At 38.1% G+C, this 24,560-nt stretch overlaps 1 protein-coding gene across 1 annotated transcript in view; it reads left to right on the forward strand.

Moving 5' to 3' along the window:
* The first annotated feature begins 5,416 nt into the window (after positions 1–5,416).
* Positions 5,417–24,560, forward strand: part of LOC142149566 (tetratricopeptide repeat protein 24-like) — a 31,352-nt gene continuing 12,208 nt past the window's right edge. The window contains exons 1-4 of the mRNA XM_075204893.1: positions 5,417–6,077; positions 10,680–10,895; positions 12,905–13,033; positions 18,009–18,130. Of these exons, the coding sequence (XP_075060994.1) occupies positions 5,417–6,077; positions 10,680–10,895; positions 12,905–13,033; positions 18,009–18,130 (1,128 nt within the window). The remainder of the gene's footprint in view (positions 6,078–10,679; positions 10,896–12,904; positions 13,034–18,008; positions 18,131–24,560) is intronic.

Genomic DNA, 24,560 nt, shown 5'->3' on the forward strand with positions numbered 1-24,560 from the left:
GTAAATTCTAAAGTCACATTATCTATGTGTTCACAATAAAATAATATAAAGAAGAGTCATAGACACAACATAGAATATTGTCTTGACATTGTTATAATAAATGCAAAAGTTGCATTTACCATATAAAAATGTAATTAAATGCAAACACAAATATGAAATAAAAATACAAATTAAATTAATTAAATTAAATATAGACACTTGTTCTTTTCTCCTTTAAAAATCCAATGTGAATCTTCTTTCCTGCCGCAGTCCAAATGTAAATATAAATTAAGTAATGTGAATAGATGGGAAAGACTTCATATAATATAGCAGCCACACTAATGAATGAAGTACCAGCTAGTGGGATCAATCTGCAATCAGCCAAGCAGAAGAGGCTTGGAAGTGCTGGTGATCGACATCATCATCATTGTGTATTGTTGCCCCAGCCTTCTAGCACCTGCAAGAGATATACATCTCCTGCAAGGGTACATGTGTCTGCGTTCATCTATACCTCAGTTGCAATTTTATGAACATGCCCTTACTGTGCACGGCCTACATTCATCCTTCCTTTCTCTCCCCCGTTCTGCCTCTCCAGTCATAAGGAGACACAAGTGTAAGATGAAACAAAATCTACTATTAGTATTCAATTCACATGTCTATGATCCAAATTACCCATCACTCTGTCTATTAAATGCTGGGAAGTTTGAATGAAAGATACACTGGGGATTACCACTAATATTGTTGCGCTATAGCTGAAAGAAGCTATGTGGTTTACTCAGTCTGTAAATCATTTTATAGGTGATGTTTTCCCAGCACCAAGGACAACGTGGAAAACTGAGATGTACTTTCAATGCTTTCCATGCTGTTATGTGCGTATTGTCGCTAACCAATAACGATTGTCGAACCTCGATTTGTGTTTCCAACGCACAAAGATTTATTTGCAACAAGTAGAATAATATGCTCAAGCGAAGTAATAATAAATACAGCCGTTACTTATCGCAGGCGCGCTCTGGATCCAGTGTGCAGTCATTCAATCCTGAAGTCTGGGGACAAGATGTCTGAACACTAGATGTGAAGCTGCTGCTTATATAAACACAGAAATACAGTAATACAATGAAGATGGTATAGCTTGCATCTATTGGTCCAGGTCTCAGGAAGGTCCAAGAGGTTGTCAATCATTGGCTAGTTCATCCCAAGGAATCCAAAGGAGGGGGTCATCTCTCCAGGGGGTATGCTCGGCTCTTCCCGCCAAGATTCCTTAGTCTTAAGTAGTTCATAATTCCCTATCATTCATAACTTGTGTATGCACTCTGCGATTCCTTCGCAGAGTGAACCAAACAGTAGGATATGTAAAGAGGTTTATTATGATACCACTCATGATATGATTCCTTCAACCTGTTCCGTATATTTCACTAATATGCATGTAACTTTAATATAACATATAAATACTACTATATTTCGACATAACTGACTATGTGTTGCAACTACCATTAATGTGTGCTATTTTATAAGTATGCGTGTTTGTGCGAATGTATGGTAAAAGACCAATTACTGTTGCTGCCATGTGTAGTGGATGCGTACGCCCTCTCACGCCGTAGCGTGCCCTTGTATGTCGTAGCGTACCGTACGCATCTTTTCAGACAAAGACAACCAAGGTTTGCTCGACTTCAATTGAAATGACTTTATCCAATTTGCTGACTTCGACAATGCTATTCAACTGGAATTTTTTAGGACTCTAAATTAAAAATTTGCACTAATACGCTAGTAATAACAATTCTATAAAGCTGACAGATTAGGACGAGGAATAATATTACTATTGTCATTTATTTATGTAGTGCCAATCGTATTACAAAGCACTGTAGGGTCATTCCACATCAGATCACCCAAAAAAACATGATTTGTCCACCACCCGTCTCAGATTTTTTTGAAAATTCTTTAGTTAATAGAGGATGTCAAAACAACTATTTCTGCCAAATATCTCGACTGTCTGACAATTAGTTGATTATATATTGATTTTTCAATTTATTAAATAATTTACTAATCGCGGCTTCTTTATCCAGTTTATTTGAAGTATTACAGGTGTTTATTAAGGAATCGACACAAAATGTGGACCCCTAAGGTAACTCTTCCTCCCGAATCCAAAAATCCAAACCAAATTACTGTATCTGCCTCATGTTTTGCGTTGCGGCAAAAACGCACGTTTTTCAAATATCATTAAAAAGGCTAGATTCAATTGACATGAGGGATCCCATTTTTTGGGGGGTGTTTAAAAACGGTATAAATTACTACCACAAAAAAAAACAGCCGGGTACTCTGTTTCATAGTGGAGAAAAAAAATAATGAAGTTGATGCTCAATTACTACTGTACAGCATACAGAATTTACACATTGTTAAAAACCATACCAAAAAAATGAACTAAACTGAGGCAATGGGATAAAGCTCCCATACAAGGAAATGAAACAAACAGAAATTGATGGGAAGGGGATTCCCTTTAGAGAGAACAAAACTGAAACTTTCCAGAGAGAGAGAGAGGGAGACACAGAAAGAGTCAATCATGGCAGCTGCTCATTTGGTAGTCTTTTAAATACAGACTGCCATATTACTATTTACTCAAAAACCATTGGATTACATAGCTGAGACCACTTTACATTTGACATTAGGGATCACATTTTTTGGGGGGTGTTTAAAAAAGGTATATATTACTACCACAAAAAAAATCAGCAGGGTACTCTGTTTCATAGTGGAGAAAAAAAATAATGAAGTTGATGCTGATGTTCGATTACTGTTGTACCGCATACATAATTAACACAAGAAATCATGAAATTTAAATCCGTTAACATAACCAAAGTCCTTAACTGAAGTTGAGTCAACAATCTCATTATTTTTCCCTTGTTTGTAACGGTCTGTAATTTTCCTTAAAGTGTCAGCAGACAGTGTATACTGCCTTCCAGTACTTCCTTGGACAGTAGGCACTTCCGTTACACAGAGGACGTGAATAAAAGGAACAAAACACTTATCTCTTGAAGGCCAGGACAGCACATGTGTTGTTTGGTTTCATTAAGTGTATCAGAACATCTTGGGCCTGGTTCATTAAGGATCTTAACTTGAGAAACTTCTTATTTCAGTCTCCTGGACAAAACCATGTTACAATACAAGGGGTGCAAATTAGTATTCTGTTTTGCATGTAAGTTAAATACTGACTGTTTTTTCATGTAGCACACAAATACTTGATATCTTATTTGTACACTGAAATTTAAAGTTGATATTTGTGTGCTACATGAAAAAACAGTCAGGCTTGAAAAAGCTACAAAGCGAAACGCACTTTGGCGTTTTGTCTCGCTATCCTCATCATCCAGCCTGCACCTTTCTCCCTATGATCGCTCCCCAGTTACCTACTTAGGCAGGGATTTTCACATATACCCGCGATCATAGGGGATTTAATAATACCTTGTCTCTTCATTCATTTTTTGATGCCAATGCTATTGGGCTATATTACCTAATACTACTAGAAATACCTTGGGTTTTTCAAACTTTATATGGCAACCATGCTAATTTTTTGAGTATCTACTCGATTTTTGCACTTATTATGGGGCAGTTTGATAGGTAGTATAATATCTCTCCCTGATCGCTCTAAGTTACCTATTCAGCAGGGATTTCCCTTATATTTGCGATCGTAGGGAACTTATTTATGCCACTATTATTGGGCTTCACTACCTAATAATATTATTAGAATCGCCTTTTGGCTCTTGTGACCTCATATGGTAATTATTCCAACTTTGGAGCATTTACTCAGGCTGGGATCTTTGCACTTATAAAGGCACATTCTGATAGATAGCAGAGGCAATGGAAATTGTATTTTAATTCACCTCCACACTTGTTTGTCCTATATGTGTATTTTTAAATAATTCACTCCTGTTTAACCAGAACATTTTTTAATGCATATCCAATAAAGATTTATTTTATTATAGACCTAATCGGAAAGCTCCTTCTATACACTTCTATTCTTTCCTTCTTGTCCAAAAAAGGATTACAGCATGTTTTCTGAAATTCTTCATATCTTAGCAGCAGAAGCTTTTCATGATGGTAGCAGACTGAGGTTTCAGGATCATTGGTTACTGCATTTGAAACTTCAGTTCTCAGAATCAAAAGTTATTTTTCTTCATCTGTAGAGTGGTCCCAGCTATGTAATCCAATGGTTTTTGAGTAGATAGTAATATGGCAGTCTGTATTTAAAATACTACCAAATGAGCAGCTGCCATGAATGACTCTTTCTGTGTCTCCCTCTCTCTTTCTCTGGAAAGTTTCAGTTTTGGTCTCTCTAAAGCGAATCCCCTTCCCATCAGTTTGTTTGTTTCATTTCCTGTTTGGGAGTTTTATCCCATTGCCTTAGTTTAGTTCACTTTTTTGGTATGGTTGTTAACAATGTGTAAATTCTGAATGCTGTACAGCAGTAATCGAGCATCAACTTCATTGGTTTTTTTTTCTCCACTATGAAACAGAGTACCCGGCTGATTTTTTTTGTGGTAATAATTTATACCTTTTTTAAACACCCCCAAAAAAATGGGATCCCTTATGTCAATTGAATCTAACGTTTTTAATGATATTTGAAAAACGTGCGTTTTTGCCATAACGCAAAACATGAGGCAGATACAGTAATTTGGTTTGGATTTTTGGGTTCAGGAGGAAGAGTTACCTTAGGGGTCCAAATTTTGTGTCAATTCCTTAATAAACACCTGTAATACTTCAAATAAACTGGATAAAGAAGCCGCGATTAGTAAATTATTTAATAAATTGAAAAATCCATATATAATCAACTAATTGTCAGACAGTCGAGATATTTGGCAGAAATAGTTGTTTTGACATCCTCTCTTAACTAAAAAATTTTTGTAGAAATCTGAGACGGGTGGTGGACAACCCTGGTTGAACTGACATGGAATGACCCTGTACTGAGAATATGAAATCATTCACATAAGTCCTTGCCCATTGGAATTTATAGTCTAAATTCCCTATCACAAACATTGGGTCCTTTTTTTCAGAAGCCAATTGACCTATCTGTATGTTTTTGTACTGTGGGAAGAAACCAGAGCACATAAAGGAAACCCAAACAAACAGTGGGACAATATCTATACTCCACACAGATATGGGCTTGGCCGAAATCAAACCCATGATTTGAGCGTTGTGAGGCAACAATGCTAACCACTACACCACAGTCCTGCAATATGTCTATTGTATCATTTTCCTGTTAAAGTATAACATTAGCCAATGTCTGATGATAGCCATAAATATATTTTAAATATATTCTATATTGTACAAAAAGAGAAACAAAAATACATATATAAACAATATAAATATAAACAAATATATAATATATAATTTAGCGCTGTTATTTGTATCTGACAATGTTCTATCTGCTTTCTGCAGGTATTTATAATTTACAATGGCTGCCTCCAATGCTTCAAGCTTTCCAAAAAGATCACCCAAGTGCCAAAACCATGTTCAGGATAAAATAAAGTCATTGTGTAAAGAAGGGAGCAACTTATTAAATAAAGAAGACAGAAGTGGAGCCCTGAAAACATTCAAAAAAGCTTTTATTCTTTCCTGCCAGTTGTCGGATGAAAGAGTTCAGAAAGCATGTTTATTCAATCTTGGGGCTGCATATATTTGTGTTGGTAAGCCCCAAAAAGCTCTAAAGTGTCTCGTTAAATCCAAAACCACTGGCATGGAAGACAGAGATGGTGATCTATATTTTAACATAGCGGCTGCTTATGATGAAATGCAAGAATATGGTAAAGCTGTGAAGTTTTATGAAAGAGCGATCAATGAATACAGTTATGACAAAATTAACAGCATTGCGGATGCCCTGATCAAGCTGGGGTACTGTTTTGTCACTGTCGGCGACCTCCCCTCTGCTGCACATTCATTTAGACTTGCAGGTCACTCATACCTGAAGAGCCAGCAACTGGAAGATGCTACTATGGCCATGAGAGAAGCCGCTAAATACATGATAAACAGTCAAGCATTCTCCAAGACGGAAGTACTTCAAACTTTGAATTCCTGTGTTGAGTCATTGAAAGGTGTATCCGACAAACAACTGTTGGGTAAGTACTAGCAACTTTAAAGACTGCTGTGTTCTGGTCATAAGCTGTTCTGTAGAATAAACCATGTTGCATAAATGTTGCTTTTTAAATTAGTGGATGCTGTCATCTAATATATTCATATTAGGTCCAATCATCTAAAAAGAGCCATATAGTTGTAAGTCGCTGACATTAAGTAAAAAATAATATTTGAGTTGCTCAGGCTCTTATCCAGCAAGAGATGTAGCTACAGAAGTTGATTACAAATGCACAAAACATAATATTCCCTGGTACTTGCTTGTCTGATAATAAAATCGTCTGATTTAATAACTGTATTTAACAAAATAATAAAAACAGAGATTTCAGCTGCATCATTTGCAAAGTACATACTAGCCATCCACCACATGAATACATCTTGATGCCTGGTCTTGCATATTGAGAATGAATACATTGGTCTAAATTAAGTGAAAAACTTAAGCAAGGGCTCCAAAATAGTAATTCTTCCCTTAGAAGACCAGACAAAACAGCCCAGGTTACTCCAATTGTTGCTTTCCAAAATAATGCTACAAAAAGTAAAAATTCAATTTGTTGAAACTATTTAGAGAGCAAAAAAAATGCAACTTCATTTTGGGGGGTTTCTTTTAGTACATTTTCTTTATGTATACAGTACATAGTGGTAAACAGTAGCCCAGTTGTAAACAAAGATTTTATGCTAAAGACATAAATACTTAAATAAATCAAATACTTTGATTTTTTAATCCTATATATAATGTCTCTATATACATGTGGCATATTTCATTAGGGCACATATCTGCTGGTTTTGAGCGTATTGTGCTCAAAATCACTCTGCGCATACATAGAACTGGCAGCTACAGGAGTCTTACTACAGCCTACACTAAGGGGAGTTATCATGGCAGGGAAGCGGCGTGTGGCCGTAGGCAGTGTACAGTGGGGCGTGCCAAACTCGAGCGCACGCAGCCACGGCCATAGCAAGCCGAATCTAGCCCCATGCTGAGCAGTCTGGGGTTGGTTTATCATTATGGCAGAGGGACCTTTGCTGTGTGTTCCCCGACTATAGTGCCACCCACCCTGGCTAGATGGCCAAGTGCTGTTTGCGGTAAAACCCTGATTTGCCGCAACCAGCACTAGCCTGGCAGCACTAGGGTTCATAGTATTAGAAGGAGTTACCCCACACATTTGTTTTTAAATTCTATTTTTTAACACTTTATAGAGTCTACTGGTCAGGCAGCTGTAATGCCCCCCGATCCGCTGTCTCACAGGTGTCTACAGGTACATACGCCTGTGCCACAATTCAACAGGTCACCGATCTTGTTAGCCGTGAATTGATGAATTCGGGCACACAGAAAGCCGAAATACGGGTATCATATCTTGAGCAAGGGTTGCGCTCGGAATACGTGCCCTAATGAATCAGGCACATGGAGTTTTTATGTCATCAATTCAGTGTGTTCATTAGAACAACTGTACTATAGTTAGTAATGCATCCTAAAAATAATTTTACAAATGTTAGAACTAGTAACCTCAGAGTTCCGTGGCCTGTACAAAAGCACTCGACTTACAACCTTGTGCTTTTATGTTATCTTTTCTGTGCATGATCCCATATATAATTTCCTATTGAAAGACTAATTTTGTGCACACAACTTTTTTTTTTATTTTTTTTAAACAAATGGACATTGACACAGATTTGTGGTTTTTCAACCAGGATCTATGATTTGCAGTCATGCTAATGTTTGCTGCAGTATCCATACGTTCAATTAATACAATGTAGTATAATCCGATTGTATAATACATGTGTACGACCACTTGTTTTCAAGTTTAACTGTATTCTATAATCACTAGCGTGTCATATTTTACTGAAGATAAAGTATATAAAATATTACTTATTACTTATTTGGTTATATAAACATAACTTGATCAATACTGATGACCAAAAGTCACATTTTCTGATGTACATTTTCTGACAAACTGATGTACATCCAACTCTGCATCAGACCCTTTCTGTATAAGCCTGTTTAGGCTTACATACATGTATGTAAGGACATCTTCATAATACACTTATACACCCCTTATTTCAGTCTGCTGTAAATGGTGTACCACTAAGTTGACTCTCTGTGCTATATGGCTCAGTAAATTTATACATGCTAGGCCTAACATAAAGTCCATTATCGGCCCATAAAAATGCTACTTGTGTAAAGTTAGCTACAATCTACATGCACAAAACTTGCAACCATATTTGAAATTGAGCGTATCTTAGACTTGCAGCCCTTTGCACTTTTAGAGATGTGTCAGGAATGTTAAATTCTATTCAATACAGTATTGGCAAGGAGACATAAGCCAAACGCACTCTTTACGAATGCATCCAAATTTGACTCAAATATTGCTTTAAGATATGCCTTTTAGGGTACAGATGTTTGTGGGTATAATAGGCTTGGCACAAATTTCCATGTTGGTGATGATGAAGGTCACATCTTTGCAATGGATAGATCTATGTTGTAGATTGTAAAATGTACATATCTTACGATATGTGCAATTGACAAGACAGCTGTAGAACTGTAAGTGTACAATCTACCACCACTCCTCCAAGTAATCAGACTTATCTTCTGTTTGATCCTGCTGAAGTCTCCCTACTCTCTCCCGTGGCAGGGGACATTGTGAGTAACAGGTTTCCATATGGTCTGAGACCATTCTGATCTCACCTGGCAGGAGGATACTCTAGTGGGGTTGTCAATCAAATCATGCAGATCATCTCTCCCCTTATGAACCAGTTGGTGTCCTCCTATCTGCTGATTACTTTGTGTCTCCACCCCAGCTATTTGGAAATGGCCTCTATCTGCCTATGCCTATATCTGCCTCCCTGTTATTTGTCCTGTACACAGCCAATTCCATTGCATAAAAGACTTCATTTTTGCACCAGCTCTGAGCTGACGAACATTGGGCCTCATTCTATATTTTGCACCTACCAGTTGCACTTCGGCAGAGAAGTGCATTTCTAGGATCTAGGTTGAACGGGAGGCATCTAAAGTCAGGAGAATGGACTTTGATGGGACATGTAGTGCAACAGAAGTGGTCTAGCAACGTTCATGCCTCTGCACAAACTAGGGTTTCCAGTTTTCAGTGTTTATTTTTGGAGGAATTTGGTGTTTATTATTTATGTTGGGATTTTCCATATACAGAATAATCTCAGTTTTTCATTGTCAAAGAATAAAAAGACTATACAAAAATGAAAAAAACTGAATGAAATGAAAAAAATATATAATTTAGTATTTATTTTGGTCTTATTTTAACTATGATCAAAGGGAGGTGTCAGGAACAGGGTCCCAGGGGACAGGGCATGGCTGTCTCATTCCTACAGTGTAATGAAGAGGTGGAACATTTGTTAGTACGCTTGGTGATCTGTAATTAACACTATTAGACTATGGTGTCCCCTCAGATTTGCAGAAACTTCCATGGTTTCCCTGGCAGGTCTAATTCCCCCTGCTATTTACTTGATTCCCCATTACAGGAGCAGCGCATATGCTTATCATCACTCTAATTGCAGTGGCATTGGAGCCTAGGGAGTATCCTAGCCTATTCAGAGGAACCACTGCAATTTTCCTGGGACTTCCTGTGATTACTGGTGATGATGAAACAGGAAGCAGATATAATCGCAGATTGCTGCGGCTAGGCTCATCTTCCTATCCCATCACTCCTCTTCCACTACTCTTCTGCATAAAACCCTTCATTGGCTCCCCATCTGTTTCAGAATTCAGTTCAAGCTCCTTACTCTCACTTACAAAGTCCTTACTGACACCCCCTTACATCTCTGACCTTGTCTTGAGGTACATACCTACCCGTCCAGTCCATTCTGCCTCAGACCTCAGCCTCAATTCACCTCTCATTACCTCCTCTCATGCTCGCCTCCAAGACTTCTACTGTGCAGTCCCAATTCTTTGCAACGCCCTACCCCACCTTACTTGACTCTCCCCCAACCTTCAGGCTTTCAAACGTGCAGTCAAAAGCTTTTCAAGCTTGCCTATCCTCCCACCTCTTGACCATCTTATCCTTCACCTCCTCTTCCTTCTCCTGCCATCCCCATTTTCTCCCAGTTGTCCTTACTGTCTCTCACCACCCCTCCCTCTAGAATGTAAGCTCTCAATAGGGTCCTCTCTGCCTATTCTCCCAAGTCTGTCTACTGTCTGACTCCCTTGTACGTCCTGTTATGTCTTTTTGCCGCACTCTGTGTGAGTCCCCATATCATTACTCACACTCATCTATGCTACTTATGTGTATTACCGCATTTATTTGTTACTTGCTTCTGTACCTGGCACTATGGAACCTGTGGTGCCTTATAAATAAATAAATAATAATAACAATAATGGAGAAGAGCATCTGGTTTCCATGTGAGGGTTGAGCAGTGGCGTTAGGTACAGGACTTGTTAATGCTGCAAAAATCCCAGGAAAGCCATTGGTGATTAAAATCAAAATCGCTAAATATAATACAATTCCTGCTGTCCTGGTCTAACATTAGACTTTCCGTTAGTGCAACTTCATGCATAGATCAGACATACAAATGCACACACATACATGTCTACGCGCAAAGATATTTTACCATTTCCAACATTTTTTTAGGATCGCTGTACAACCATGTTGGCCTGCATTATGCTGAAATAAAATGCTTTAGTGCGGCTGAAAAGTGTTTTATAGAAAGTATGAATCTGTGTAGAGGAAAACAATTTTCAATAAGAAAAATGGCTGTATTACTTCAAAACCTGGGAGCCGTTGACAACGCTCTTTACCAATATGAAAAATCACTCAGGAGCCATGCCGAAGCAGCAGATATGTATGGTAAGGTATTATATTCATTACGTGTATTAATTAAAGCAGTCTTGCAGATCAATCAATATTTCCATTAAATAGCTCTTTACTTTTTTCTTGAGTCATTGGCCAATAAACAATGTTTTACACCACGGTTTTTAAAATGATGTATTGGCACTAAAGATGAAATGAAGGTTCTGAAATGAATACATCAGATATGAATGTTTCCATCACAATCCCCAATATACTATTATGAATTACATTAAGCTTGCTGATTTCTAGAGAATCCTGAAAAGGAAGATTGTTTATTTCTTTTTCTACCTCATCTGAAACTAATTCATTTTGTTAATTCTCCTTATAAAAACAATTTAAAATGAAGCATATTTCATAGAGAGAAGAGTAGATATTGCTGTAGAGAGGCAGATGTCCACTGTTAGGAATCACAGAACAGTCACTTTAACAATACACAAAACAAGACAGGTTGAGAGCGCAAAAACTGTTTAACAATACATTTATGTAGGATGCAGTGGGGCACAATTATCAAGATCAGATCATACACCAGTCAGATAATAGACAGGATGGGACCACGTTTTCCACCTGTGCTGCTACTTTCCGAATACTCCCAATCAAATATTGATTGGGATCATGACCAATTTGGTTTTGAATAGTCTGTATGAATACCAAGATGAAATGGTCTTCAAAGACCAAGGGAGAGCTGAATATGGAGACATTTGTAACACGTCAGCACTGCTCTGTTTCATAATCAAATTAGAATGATTCTAAATGACTCCTGAGAACTTACATTCCTGTATCCAAGCAAGAATACGTATTCTGAAATAAAAATCTATCAGAAATAGTTATACCAATAAGTTATCTTGGTCTGCTAACATGTCATGGGGCTAGATTTTGAAAAAGTGGGGATGTTGCCTATAGCAACCAATCAGATTCTAGCTGTCATTTTGTAGAAAGCACTAAATAAATGAAAGCTAGAATCTGATTGGTTGCTATAGGCAACATCCCCACTTTTTCAAACCCGCAGCTTAGTAAATCTAGCCCATGGTCTATACCGTTAATTCTGCTCTTGGTGTGACACTTAGTAAAACAGTCACATTATTTTATCATTATTATTATTATTATCATTTAATTTGGTCATTGCTTTTAAAACTTTACTCAGTCATTTCCCATGAATTCTAAACTTCTCTCAAAACCATGGCCAGGGCCTGTGTTAATGTAGTGTAAGTTTTAAATTTTCAGTATAATGGTTTCTGGTTTAAGTTACCCACAGACGCACCAATTCTATGAACATTAATAGTAAGATGTTTTTACAAATTATCTTGTACACACACAGTACCATCTATATTTGATAAACTTGTTATAGTCACCATGTGTAGAAAAAATAAGACTTAATTATGATTATTTAAGCTGCCTATATGCACAAACATTATTGTTTTCAAGTATTGGGCGATTAAATTCTTTTTGCATCATCATATTTTTGAAATCTTTTGTAAGATCGTTTGATGTAAAAGCTTTCGTTTTGACATGTGTAGGGATAATTATATGTTCTCAAATATTACTGCATCATCATTGTGTATGTGTAGAGATGGCAATTGTAGCATTACTATCACTATTGGTCTCTTTTTTGGATATAGTGCAAAAGTGGAGGAAGCAAAACAGTGGTAAAAGTGCTTCATTTTATCTAATTATTTATTTCCACACTTTTTAAAACCAGTTTACCACCAAAAAGGTGGTGGTGAACTGAAGTAAGAGTCTTGGTAATTTCTGGTAGTATGAGGATTACATTTACCACAATTGTAGCACTAATGTACCACCCCTCTTTGCCCTTACCACTTTTGGAAAATATCCAACTATGTTTTTTTAATCCTTAAAGTTTATTTAACAAATTTGGCATGGGCTCCATGTAGATCTGTTAGACAAACGGTGTAAATTGTAATTAGTCTATTTATTAAATATACTTACCTTTCTCACATAGTTATCTGAGTGGGTCGGTGTCACATCAGTTATTATATGATTCATTTTAGGATCATTGGGAGACAGGAATGCACAAGGACAGTGCCTCTGCAACTTGGCTTTTGCCTACAGCCAGCTGAGAAACTATGATATGGCAGAGTTTTATTACCAGCAGGCACTTCAGGCATTTGTAGATGCAGGTAAGAATATGAATATTTGATTGCTCATGTACTCAGTACTATAGTATATGTACATATGTTATTTATTTGATTAGCAAGTACAAGTATCTAGTTTTCCAATTTGTAGTGAGATACAATACATTCTTTCATATAGATGTCAAATAATAAGCTAGCATGCTTAAAATCATGTATAAAAATGCTGTAGAAAATAGAAATCTGGTTGTCCTTATAGTTATAGTACTGTAGTATGGCTGCATTTGGAGGACCTCAGTATCTTTGAAACAACTACTTGCTTTGACTTTAACTAATATGTTACTGTAAATGCATCTACAGAAATTTCAGCAACATAATTGGAGGAGATAGTGGACAAAGAACATGGGGTCTATTTATAAAGTGGTGAGGATCCAAAAGTCCAACAAAAGCACCAGAAAAAGACTCTTTCACCACTTTGTCCTATTTCACAAGTCCTTAGAGATTTCTCCAGCCTTAAGCTACCTTCAATAGTTTAGCACAATCCCTATAGACCTCTATGAGGACAGCAAACTAAATTTATTCATCAAGCTGTAAAAAGTTTTGCTTTTCACCACTAGCACTTAAAGCTTAACGCTCAGGGTGGCATTACTTACCTTTTCCAGTGAAGTACAGTCGCATTGGAGAGGATCCTCTTTGTTGGCTGCATGCTTCTCCCCTTCTTAGATCAGAGTTGACTTTACTGCACATGTGTGACCAAACTTGAGAGCATGCGCAGTAAGTCAACTCTGTGAGCTCTGTGGAGCCTGTAACTTTCACAATAAAACAAGCATTTCATATAGATCCTTAAGTACACTTCCCACCAATATTTACAAGAACCTTATGTATCAATTAATATAACAACATTAAATTAGAATTAGCCAATGTGCCATTATTGAAAGTAAGTAAATAAACAAATTAACCAGGATTACACTCCATCTATCATTTGGAGGTTTACAAGTCTCTGAAATCTCCCAAAGCCAAGAAATATTGGCTATTAAAAAACAGCACCCTATAGAGCCACTCAGTAGTATCGCAAAATCTATCTATTCAAATTATTTATTGTATAGGTTGTAGATTATACTAGGATAGGGTTCATATAAACCAAACTTGTGTGTATGTGAAACTGCCATGTGGAAATACACAAAAAGACACCTCACCACCACCCTCCTTAAATCCTGTGCATAGCCTGCATCCATAACTCTAGTTGCACCTCATCAGCTTCTCTATGGGCTTTATGGAATGTCAGATGTAAGTCTGACTGGAGAGCAGCAAGAGCGCTTTTGGCTCCTGCGCAAGGATGGGGCACCACACCTAAACTCAAGCCCTGAACTCAAGCTGTGGGAAATCCCCATTTTATATACTGTATATGACTGTACTGATGCTAAGAGTTCATTTTCGATGGAAGCTCTTAGCAGCTGGTATTGCATCGCTTATGAAGGGGGAAGGGGGATTTTGCCAAGCCAAGGTTCCTTGGATTTATTATAGATGAAAAGCCAGGTCTAGCTGAGCAATAAAGAGGGTGAATGACGAATATGTTGAGGTGTTTTTATTACAAAATAAATTATTATTAAACATAAACTGTGTGTGTTTTATTTACATTTATTCCTGGTGCACTGCAGGTCTCAATGGGCTCAGTGGGTTCCAGGGTATGCTGGTACCCAACAGGGTACCCCATACTGAGGGTTTCCTTGCTATAGTGCCTAGTGCCGGTAATAGTAAATTGGGGGCCTCCACACATTTTGACCACGATTTTGATAGCACCAGCCTAGGCTGCCAGCACTGTGGTTTGTTAAGATGCTTGGGGTGGGGTATGCCTTATTATTTTTTTTACATTTGTTTATTAATTGATTTATCTGAAATAGCGAGTTGCTGCAACTGATACACTTAAGTATGTCAGGTGCAGCGGCCCATGAAGCAGACAAAGAGTTGTGTCTAGTGAAGTGTATGCAATTTGCATAGTACTTCAAGTTGCACGTGTGACTTGGAATCCTATGTACAGGATGCAAATTAAACTTATGCTGCAAGTGTAAAAGGCGTCCGACTCTACATGAGGCCCTATGTCAGTGCCTATAGCCTTTTGAATCTAATTCAAAGTGCTATTCCTTACCTACAAATCTCTACAATACACCACTCCTTTCATAATTTGTCTGGGCTCCAAATACATTCTTGAATGTTCTCTCCAGTCCATCAATGATTTCCTGCTGTCTATAACCATTTCTCACACCCATATACAAGATTTCACTAGAACTTTAAACTTAAACTCCTTTAAACTTCGTCTCAACTTCTTATCAATTAGGACTAGGACTCAATTTATAGAAAACATATTGCCTCTGTCTTGATGTATGTAGGTTGAAACCTCATCATGCACTTCTCTATCACTGCCTGCCCTGAAACTACCCTTACTGTATGTCTCAATTGTCTTGGCAATACATTTAGATGGTAAGGTCTTATTATTAAGCTCTTTCTACCATTTGTATTAACTTGGTAAAGTAAGTTGGATTGTCACTGTTTGAAATCTTCCAAATTGTACAGGGCTACAGAATATGCCTGACCCTATGAATAAATAATAATAATAGTAATAATAATAATAATAATAATAATAATAATAATAATAATAATAAATAACAAGAAATAACAAGAAAAAGAAAAAGAAGAAGAAAAAGCAGAAAGAGAAGAAAAAGAAGAAGAAGAAGGAATCAGGTCATAAAACAAGTGATCTTTGAGTTAATGCGGTACACTGAGTTGTAATATCGTAATAAAGATGGAAAAAAAGATTACTCTCTTTAAGATCTGCACTGCTGCCCAGCTTGCAAGACTTGATATTCAGGCAGCAAAGCTTTTCTGATTGATGAATACACTCAGCCCATAAACAGTACAAGTGTCACATGCAATTGCTGCGTAGCCTCGGAGAAAACTAAAACACTTTGAAACAAGGCTTTCTGGGTCTAATGCAATTTTTATTCAGGAACAGTCACAGGCCGGGCTGAGCAAATCCTCACCAGATACAACTTCATACCACTGCAGATCAATAGTAAATGATTGGGAATCTCCCTTTGGAATGGCTGGAATAAGATATCCACAGCACAGACTACAAACTAGAACAGCATGAGCCATCCTTATGCCCTGTTGCACAAGTCTTTCTTGTAACAAGAAGCTACATATTAGACGCAAGAATTTTGTTGCTGTTGAATTAATACCATCTTGTGCTCATCTAAACATTCAATATTTTCTGAGGTGCTTTGTAGTATTTACTGTTGCGTGCAAAGTTGATAACAGTGCAGTGAATCCCGACTATTAAATCATTTTTGCTTTATGAGACATTTTGATGTCTGGCAATTTGTAGCTAAAAACAGCAGGGACGAATAAAGTGGCAGATATCCAGTAAGCATATTTGCAGTTAGAAAAATGACCACATGGCTCTGTGTATAAATCACTCTGCTCCAGATTCTGCAAGCTGCGATATGCTACAAATGCACAAAATATTACACATCCAGAGATGTTCGTGTTAAAGTAAACCTGTCAACTACACATAATTGTGGGTTGAACTTTAATTCATACTTACCAACCTTCTGTTCTTCAAATCCGGGAGCCTGCGGATGAGGTGGGCGTAACGGGGGGCGGGGCTCCAAAATGCGCGTCATTTTGGACCCCCCCATGACGTGATGACGCAAAATGCGTCATTTGATAGAGGGGGTGGGGGCAAACGCCGCGATTCACCGGGAATCGCAGCGTTTGGGATTTAATTCTGCCCACTTCACTAGGAAGTGGGCAGAATTATCCAGATGCGGGAGATTTCCACACTCCCTCAAGAGTCTGGGAGACTCTCACAAAATGCGTGAGTCTCCCGAACATTCCGGGAGAGTTGGCAAGTATGCTTTAATTGAACCTAATTGAACCAATTCAGAATGAATTAGTCACATCACTGAGGCACTGAGGATGCCTCCGCTGTATACAGCAGTATAGGAGAAAGCTTCACTTTACGGGAGATACATATATGTATATTGCACTATTGGTTTTTTATATACTGGATTTATATGATCGTCATCTGGTACATGGAGTAAAGACACAGGAGACTCATCGTCATAATATACAGAGAAGCATAATTGAATATCTTTATGGTACGTGCTCATTTATAGTAGGTGAGTGGGCAGGAAGAGGTGAAAGAGGCACTAACGATATCATGTTATCTGAGGTTAATAAAACAATAACAATTGAGACTTTTTCTACAAATTGTCATCCACACAAATGTGATATATATATATGAGCTGGTATATGCACTTGTGAAGTTTATGTTTCATTATAAATTTTTATGATAGTGGGCCTGATTCATTAAGGAAAGTAAGGCAAAAAAATGTTTTCTCCTGGACAAAACCATGTTACAATGCAAGGGGTGCAAATTAGTTCATTGTTTTCCACTTAAGATATATACTGTCTGGTTTTTTCATGTAGCACACAAATACTTGAGAGCTTATGTGTACGCTGAAATTTAAAGTTGATATAGGACATGCCCTACCCCAATTATAAATCTATCCTCATATTTTAAATTTACCTCCCCCTCCTATGCAACATGGTTTTGCCAACGTTCAAAGTTACTCAATTTTTTGGCTTTCCTTTCCTTAATTAATCAGGTCCAGTGTCTCTTCAAGAGATTTGTATCATGCTATTTTACATGTTGTTTTATGCTTTTTTGTGACCATCCTTTACTTCCTTGTTTTAACGTTCCTTTTTCTGATGGTAAAAAATGTTCATGTGCACATACCCTAAATCTGTTCTACAGGAGTTGATGCTCATAGGAACCAGTGTAGTTGGGTTGTAAAATACAAGACGAAAGGTAAAGTAAGAAGTTTGCTAGGCCGAACCCTTCCCATAGTCATAATTTGATTGTTCCTGCAGTCAAATAATGTTCATTTACATATATTTTTAAGATAAAAAATAAAATAATACTTTCCATATTGTTTTAAAAAAGTTTTCTATGTGTTCACAGATGACCTTTTGAGACAGTGTCATGTCAGTGAAGGTCTGGGCTCCACATATTTTTGCCTTGGTAATCTGGATCAAGCCATTCACTTCTACAAGGAAGCATTGACTCTCTATGGAAAGTCAAAGGTATTTTTTGCATATTCTATTGTATTGTGCTTGAATCATATATAATCAAGGTTTTGTGGAACCTCAGCTGTTGTGTTGCAGGTTTTGTGAGTCGGTCGGAAGGCTTGCTGTATAATAATAATATATATAGTCCAACCTTATATAATATAGTATAATAATAATAATAATGGGTTGGAACATTTCTGAAATTTGGCGTACAAATACATAGGGAGATTCAATTTTGTGCAATGTGCTCACTTCCAGGTACTGCAATACCCAGAACATCACTAATTTTCCTGCTCAACTCTATGCTGAGCTAGGAAAAATGAGCATAGATACTAGGGGGTATATTTACTAAACTGTGGGTTTGAAAAAGTGGAGATGTTGCCTATAGCAACCAATCAGATTCTAGCTGTCATTTTGTAGAATGCACTAAATAAATGAAAGCTAGAATCTGATTGGTTGCTATAGGCAACATCTCCACTTTTCCAAACCCGCAGTTTAGTAAATCTAGCCCTTGGAGTGTTTTTCGCATTTCCAGAGTACTTCTCGGAACATCGCTGACAATTGTATCTCCTCTAGAGTGTTTAAAAAAAACTGCTGTTATACATAACAATCAGACGTATACTTTCATTTTCTAAACTGTATTAGAAAATAGCATTTAGAAGCTGATTTATTGCATTGAGTTACAGCATATTTTTGGCAGTAAAGTCAGACACACACAATATGATCCTGGCATTCAGATTGAGCTCCGTGCAACGGGATCAGAGTCTAACTCAGCCATATATGTAAGTGGCTCAATTGGAAGAGATCCGGTCATTTGGTGTTCAGGCAAGGCAACTTTTCCAGCATCTCTGGGTTAGTTCAATTGGAAACTGGCCCCACCTCATCTCTTGACTCCACCACTCTCTCCAGCTACAAACATCTAATTATTCAACTTAATTACATCCAAGAGATGCTTTAAGAAATGTTAACATCTACTCAGAGTGGGCAGGACCAGGCCTTAAATGCCATGTTTTCACACATTATTGGACCAAGGGGCATGCAAATTAGAACAATTTTAGTGACATTTAGAAAAGTGATTTGCAAAAAAACTGCATAGGATAAACAAATGGATCACCTGTAAATGTTCTATCCTCAATATGGAGGACATTCACAGATGAACAAAGTTCCGCTTAAATGTCGGACAGTAGTTTCACAGAGGTGCAGAGTTTTCAGCAATACAATAATCAGGTTACTTTTTTTCTCCCCCATTCCGCTGACTGGCATTCCATACTGTAAATTCATATTACCATATCTGCAGAATGTATGTTCGATAAATAGAGCTATGACAGTAGTGTTAATTCAGTTTGCTCCATGTGTGTTTGGGGGTGATTCTGCTAAGGAGATTTAAGATCAAATTCTCCCAGAGAAATACAGAAAACTGTTGAATGATGCAAATTTTTCTGCATGGCTCCCTCACTTCTCATCTTCCGACATCCACACCATCATTATGAGTGATTTCAACATCCCCATTGCTGATCCACGTTCCAATGCTGCTTCCAAACTACTCTCTCTAACCTCCTTGTGAGTTGAATCCTCTGCTCATCAGGATAGCCACTGCAACATGCTCATCCCCAGTACTTTAACCTCTCTGCTGTCAAACTCTACCAAGCCTCCTCATACCTACAGAAATCTTAATCTTCAACCGTTTTCCACCTCTCTCCACAACCTTCTCGCCAATGTTTACATTCTCCTTCCCTGATATGGCAGTACCTTATTTTCACCAAACCCTAGCAACAGACCTTCATCAAGTGGCTCCAGTGACTCTTCATACCCTGTGTCTACTTCGATATCAGCTGTGGCACACTAAATGAACACAAAATCTTCAAAAACATTGTCATAAAGCGAAACGTCATTGGCGTAAATCTCGCACCTCTAATGATTTCCTCACATACACTACTATCTACCACTCCTATTAAAATGCTCTGGACACTACTAAACAAACATACAATCTCTCCTCTCTGCTCAAGCTTCTAACCCTAAATGCCTATTTAACTCATTTAAATCTTTTCTCAACACTTCACCCCACGCCCTCCGACTACTATCAGTGCTCAGGATCTTGATTCCTACTTCAAGGACAAGATTGATAAGTTCAGACTAGAAATGGTTGACTAGCAATCAGATCAATTACTTCCCAGCACCCTCTGACACAATCTTTTCATTTAGTCCCACAAATGCAGATGAAGTATCTACTCTCTTCTAGAGATGCTCAGGCTCGGTTTTCTGAAAACAGAGCCCACAAGAACTTAGGGGATCTGAGTAGGCTCATGAGCCGGCTCGTTACTTTCACGCATCCTCGGATCTGAATCGAGGCAAAACGTTATTATTGCGTTGTCAGATCTTGCGGGTTTTGGATTCCATAAGTATCTCCCTCCCCAGGAGATCCAGCGCCATTGCTCACACAGAAACAGGGGTAGCAGTGTTCTTGTCACTCTCCAGTCTCCAGTGACATTGCTCAGTGTCATTGTTCACATAGAAACAGGGGTAGCAGTGTTCTTGTCACTCTCCAGTCTCCAGTGCCATTGCTCAGTGCCATTGCTCATACAGAAACAGGAGGGGTAGCAGTGTTGTCACTTGTCACTTGACAAAAATTGACTGGAAATGATGAAAATTAATGTTATTGAGGTTAATAATAATGTAGGGATAAAAAAGAGCCAAATTATGTGATTTTAGCAAAAAAAAAAAATAAGGATTTTAGAAAATTTGGATCCAAAACCAAAACACGCGAGGGGGGGTTTTGCCAAAACCAAAACACGAAGTTAATCCAGATACAAAACCAAAACCAAAATACGGGAGTCAGTGAACATCTTTACTCTCTTCTAATCTTCCTACTCTACCTCCAGTCCTCTTGATCCTATTCTCTCACAAATCGGTGAATCCGTCTCCTGTGCTCATTCCACCTCTAACTAAAATCTGTAATCTCTCTCTCCCTCTATTGGAAACGTTTCTTCATTATTCAAGTACACAGTGATTACTCCTATACTGAAAATCAAACTGTAACCCAAACTCCTTCTCAAATTACCTCCCCATCAGTCAGCTCCTATGCCCATCCAAGCTTCTAGAGAGAATTGCCTACACTTGCTTCACATGCTTTCTTTCTGCAAACAACTGTCGGATCCTCTTCAGTCAAACTTTTGTTCGCAACACACTCCACAGAGACTGCGTTGACTAAGTTTGTCAATGCTTTTCAACACTTGTAAAACTAAAGGCCATTACTTTCTTCTAATTTTCCTGGACATCTCTTCTGCATTTGACATTGTTGACCACTCTCTTCTTATACAAACACTACAACCCCTAGGTCCTCAAGACACTGTCTTATTCTGGTCCTCATTCTACCTATCTAATTGCACTTTCACTGTTAATTTCTCTGGATCCACCTCTGCTCCTCTTCGCTTATCAATATCATCTCTATGTGGATAATACACAAATTTATCTATCCTCTCTCAATCTCTCTTCTTCTGTGTCTGCCACCATTACTGACTGTCTTTCTGCCATTTCATCTTAGACATTCCCTCGCCAACTCAAACCCAATCTTTCTAAAACAGAGTTAATAATATTCCCACCTTCCAACAGAAGTTGCCTACCTGACATTTCTATTTCTGTTGAAAACATGACCATAATCCCACCCTGCATTCTCATTACCTACGTGTGATCCTTGACTCAGAACTACCCACATCTTCTCTATATTTAAATCATGCAGCATATATCTCAAAAAACATTTTGCACATATCTCACACAAGACAATGCAAAAACTTTAATTCATCCATTCATCATCTCCCACATTGACTATTGCAATTCCTTCCTTACTGGTCTTCCTTGAATCAAACTCTCACCTCTAAGATCAATTTTGCACGCAGCAGCTAGATTGATTTTCCTTGCAAATCGTTCTTCATTTCCTGAGCCACTCTGTCAGTCTCTACATTGGATGTCTGCTTTTCACCTAATCCAATATTAAATACTTCTGCCAACATACAGGGTCATCAACAAATTACACCAACATACATTTCCTCACTTAAAATATCTACCAACTCGACACCTCCATTTTGCACAAAATCCACTCTCATGACATACTTCCATTCCCAGTCACAATTTCTTTCGGGCTGCACCCACTTTGTGGAATTCCCTACCTCGCACAATTCTTTCCTCTTGACTTCAAGCCTTCAAGTGTTCTCAGAAAATCCATCTCATCAGGCAAGCTTATAATATTCCTCAACTGCCCTCTTAACCTCTCTAGATTACCTTATCACAGTACAGAAATACAATTATGTTTGTATGCCAGTCAGTGTGTTGTAACAAATATGCCGGTTGACATTTCAATGTATTGACTCCTAATTTTTACAACTATATATCTCATGGTGCTAATGACAGTACAGAAAAAATAGACTTATGACAGTACTGTGACTATGAGGCCAATTTGTCCAATGGAAAAAATAAACCCACCAATTTTTTTTACCCCTATACATTTTAACTATATAGAGTGTACGATATATTTTACAAAAGGGAAATAAGGCTATGCTGCTTTATTGTACATACAGCAGTGTGAATTGTGCACAGTGTAAGCATGCAGTGTAGAATAGACTGGTCCACTAAAAGTCACTACTATCAGAGAGCATCCACAGATGTTTTCCCCTTGTATAATCCAGGAGGAATAAAGGGTCTATTTATTATTGAGATGGGGTAACAATATATTTACCATGCTGGAGCTGTTCTGGGAGCCCCAGTAAAAAAAAAAAAACATCCTCCACAAAGGATTTTTACTCTTCTCTGGCAGCATAATGAGAATGGAGTAAGTGGTATGTACCTCCACAGCTTATGTCAGCGCATGTGCATAGTGATCTGACTTAGTGGGGGATCACACAAAGCCTTTCCAGCCTCACTGGACCCCATAGACAAGGTAAGCTAGCGCCATGCTGAGATGGAGTTAGTTTGATAAATTACTCAGATCTCAGTCCTTATAGAGGTTTGTGGGGACTGTGGTAACCAACGAAAAGTAGGTTAATGCAGGAGAAGCCCTTGATAAATTAAGAGAACACCCGTAATAGCCAGTCTCCGGAGAAAGATGTTTTCTCCTGATTATTGAGCTAGATAAATAGAGCCCTACGTGTCAAAGGGTCTGTAAGAACCTTTTAGAACAACATTCGTTGATGCTTAATTACTGATTCTCCATTGGGAGTTATTTATTTGGAGAATGTTTGGAAAAATTCAGAATTAGATGAATCAATTCACCCATTTATTTGTCTATTGAAAATTTAAACATGTTTTTATTATACTGCAGGATCACATCAGAACAGTGTTGGAACTACCATTGATGCAGCAGTTGCCATGCACTGGGGTCCATGGAGATAATGGGGCCCATTGCGTGGCAGATGCAGGGGGTTGGGGGCCCCGGTTCCTGCCTCCCCATTTCCCTTCACCGGGGCCCACAGCTCGCTAGATCCGCCTCTGCATCAGAAGAATCATTTAGTATTTTAGTCCCATTTCCTGCTGCCACTCTGCCTTGGCTATAAAAGTACATGCACATTTCACACAGCTAGCTGTGTAAGTACTCACACACATGACTGACTCAGACACAGTTGACCTCTAGGTTAGCACAAGGCAAATGTACTTGTTTAGCAAAGCTTTTTAGTGAAGATATGTACAGTAACTGGAGATAAAATTGAGTCAGGTCAGGTATTTCATACCACCCATCATTCCCAAATTAGAAATTGGGTAATTTTAGGTTATGCCCTTGAACCACTGAGACAATGCCCTATTCCACCTGGACTGCTCCTCTAATTTGTGATGCCTCATCCATAAATTGCAATTTAAGACTGTAACACCAGTCAGAGCTGTTCCTGGCCAGGGAATTTTGGCACAGAGATATTAAAATAAACTTATTATCAAATGTACCTCTATAAGTTCATATATTCAACTTGTTTATAATTAGCAGGAAGAGAGGATTTTGTGGTCATTAGAATATTATTAAGGTGGTCCTGAACACAAGAACAAAATAGGCATTTGCCTTGAGCCTACCGGGACAAGGTGCCATGCATTTTACTAATGGAACCCACAAATGATGCTTTATAGAAGTGCTTTTAAAATAGATTTATATTTTTTCCTGGTGTCCCAATGACTGGAATGTTGATGCAGTGTTTTTATTTCTCCTGCCGCTTCCCCTTGCATTCTACTGCCAGGGGTGAGGTGCTCAGCAAATAAATTAAAAATTGAGAACAGTGAACAATCAAATATGACCCCAATGCAAAAGTTTAATAGTTGGGAATTGATGGTCTAGTTAAAGAACTAATTGAGTGCTATTGAAACTAGAGTTTATTTACCTAACTAGACACACGGCTAGGCAGTCAGTATGCATCCCTCAGACTTGATGCTTACTTTACCCCTTTTTGTCTTCTACCAGCTTGCCTGTTTGGAC

This window comes from Mixophyes fleayi, chromosome 4 (assembly GCF_038048845.1).
Source record: "Mixophyes fleayi isolate aMixFle1 chromosome 4, aMixFle1.hap1, whole genome shotgun sequence".
Taxonomy (NCBI): domain Eukaryota; kingdom Metazoa; phylum Chordata; class Amphibia; order Anura; family Limnodynastidae; genus Mixophyes; species Mixophyes fleayi.